This window comes from Physella acuta, unplaced genomic scaffold (genome assembly GCF_028476545.2).
Source record: "Physella acuta isolate Inbredline_101_S28 unplaced genomic scaffold, ASM2847654v3 ptg001232l, whole genome shotgun sequence".
NCBI lineage: Eukaryota > Metazoa > Mollusca > Gastropoda > Physidae > Physella > Physella acuta.
This window is the reverse complement of record NW_026732748.1, coordinates 79277-81596: the sequence shown is the minus strand read 5'-3', so window position 1 is coordinate 81596 and position 2320 is coordinate 79277. Positions and strand designations below refer to the sequence as shown.

General features: G+C 31.9%; 1 protein-coding gene across 1 annotated transcript; it reads left to right on the top strand.

Annotated features, from left to right (window-relative positions):
* Positions 1-515: 515 nt before the first annotated feature.
* LOC131957319 (zinc finger protein 233-like) lies at positions 516-1934 on the top strand. The gene is made up of 2 exons (XM_059322051.1): positions 516-1132; positions 1802-1934. Exons 1-2 carry the CDS (start codon positions 516-518, stop codon positions 1932-1934), a joined length of 750 nt encoding a protein of 249 aa, XP_059178034.1.
* Positions 1935-2320: the final 386 nt, after the last annotated feature.

The window sequence follows — 2320 nt, the reverse complement described above, 5'->3', positions numbered from 1 at the left end:
ATTTTGTAGCAACGTTGTTTCTGTATTTATATAGCTTTATACATTTGTATCATTATATCTCCTTTAATCTGGTATTTGTAATTATTTTGACATGTTGTTGCATGTATATGTTAAAGCTTAATTTGAAAAACAACTAACCCTATCATTAACTGCTTATGTCAGCATACATATTTCTGAAAAAAAAAGTATTATTTTTGTAAAAGTAAAGTTCCCTTTCAAACCTGATTATCTATGGGCATGTGAAGTAGAGTTCATCTGTTTCTGTAACCTCTGCATATGAAGGGATAGTTGGGTCAGCACTATGCCCAGCCACCTTTACTTTCCCTAACATGAGTTAGGTACCCATAAGAGCTGAGTGTACTCAGGGACGTTCTACTAACTTGAACCTGAATTCGAACTTGAGACTTTCTGGTTAGCAGTCTAACTCTCTACCACTAGGCCACCCTGTCCCATATTTATTATTGTCTAGAGATATTATTTCATTTTTTTTTAAAATCATTCTTTCAGCTAAAGAAATGGAAGAAAGAGCAGCTGATTTAAAAGAATTACCAAGTATTTTAGGAGTGAAACATGAACAATCTGAGAAAACCAATGCATATATTGCCAATGTAATTTCAACTGGAAACATAAACCCAGAGGGATTTACAGAATGTTCATCTTTTTATGACACAAAACCACATTTATTTTCCACATCTGAAAACAAAAATCCTGATGTACTATCAGAATTTAAAACAAGTGAAGACCAAAAATCTTTTGAAGATGTAAAACCTGATGTTTTAAAAGTAGAAGTAAACTTTTTGCCAGTGGCAAATCTAAATGAAAATCTTTCTCACATAAAGACAGAGATATTAAATAATATAGAAGAGGTCAAGGATACGTTTATAAACATGGATAATTCAATATTTGATCAGTCAGAGTTGTTACAGAAATGTAACAATCAAAACTTAACTATTTTAAAGCATAGAAGTCTTCTAGTAAAATGTGAAGAAACACACACAGATGTAAGATTAAATGAGCATGATCTATGCGATAAAATTTTTTCTAGAAGTGCTCATTTGAAAAGAAATAATTTAACTCATTCTGAAGAGAAGTCACATGACTGTGATGTGTGTCATAAAAAGTTTACAAGAAGGTATGCTCTAAAAGAACATCAAGTTATTCATTCAGGAGAAAAGCTACATGAGTGTGATGTGTGTCATAAAAGGTTTGCAAGAAAGTTTAGACTAACCAAACATAAAACAATTCATTCAGCAGAAAATGCACATGAGTGTGATGTATGTCATAAAAAATTTGCAACAAGGACTCGCCTATATCACCATGAAGCTAATCATTCAGAAGAGTTGCTATATGAATGTGATGTGTGCCATAAAAAATTAGTTACCAGTTCTTCTCTAATTAAACATAAAGCTATTCATTCAGCACGAAAGTCATATGACTGTGATGTGTGCCATAAAAAGTTTACTGCCAGTTCTTCTCTAATTAGACATAAAGTAATTCATTCTGCTTTTAAGTCACATAAGCCATAAAAGGTTTTCTAGAAAGTCGAACATACAGATACATAAAGAAATTCATTCAGTGGAAAAGCCTCATGAGTGTGATGTTTGTCATAAAAAATTTACATAAAGCTATTCATACAGGAGAGAGGAACCATGAATGTGATGTGTGCCATAAAAAGTTTATTACCAGTTCTTCTTTAATCAAACATAAAGCAATTCAATATGAAAGTTATATAAGTGTGATGTCTGTCATAAAAAGCTGACTACCAAGAGTAACCTAAAGCAACATAAAACAATTCATTCAGCACAAAAGGTTACATGAGTGTTATGTGTGTCATAGAAAGTTTGTTACAAGGATTTACCAAAAATCAACATGAAGCTATTCATTATGGAAAAGTACCATATAAGTGTGATGTGCGTCATCAAGGGTTTTCTTAAAATAAAAAATTAAATCTACATAAAAAATGCATGTCATTGCATGAGTGAATTATGCTATTAAAAGGAGTAAACTTTATCAACACAAAGCAAGTTATACAGCACAGGTGGCATGAGTATAATTTGTGGCATAAAAAGTTTCGTTTGATAATGACTCTAAAATGCCACCAATTAATTGATTCAGAAGTAGGTCAAATTAAACTTTTGTAAATAAAATAAAGTTTGTATGAACAAATTCATTCATTCATAGATTAAATTATGTTTCTATAGTGTAAATTTCTGTAAGCGGTCATCCATTTATGACGTCCACTAAAATGTTATCCACTTATGTTGAACCACTCCGCTCCCCCCCTTCCCCATGGACGACCACAACTTTGTAGATCTTGCAA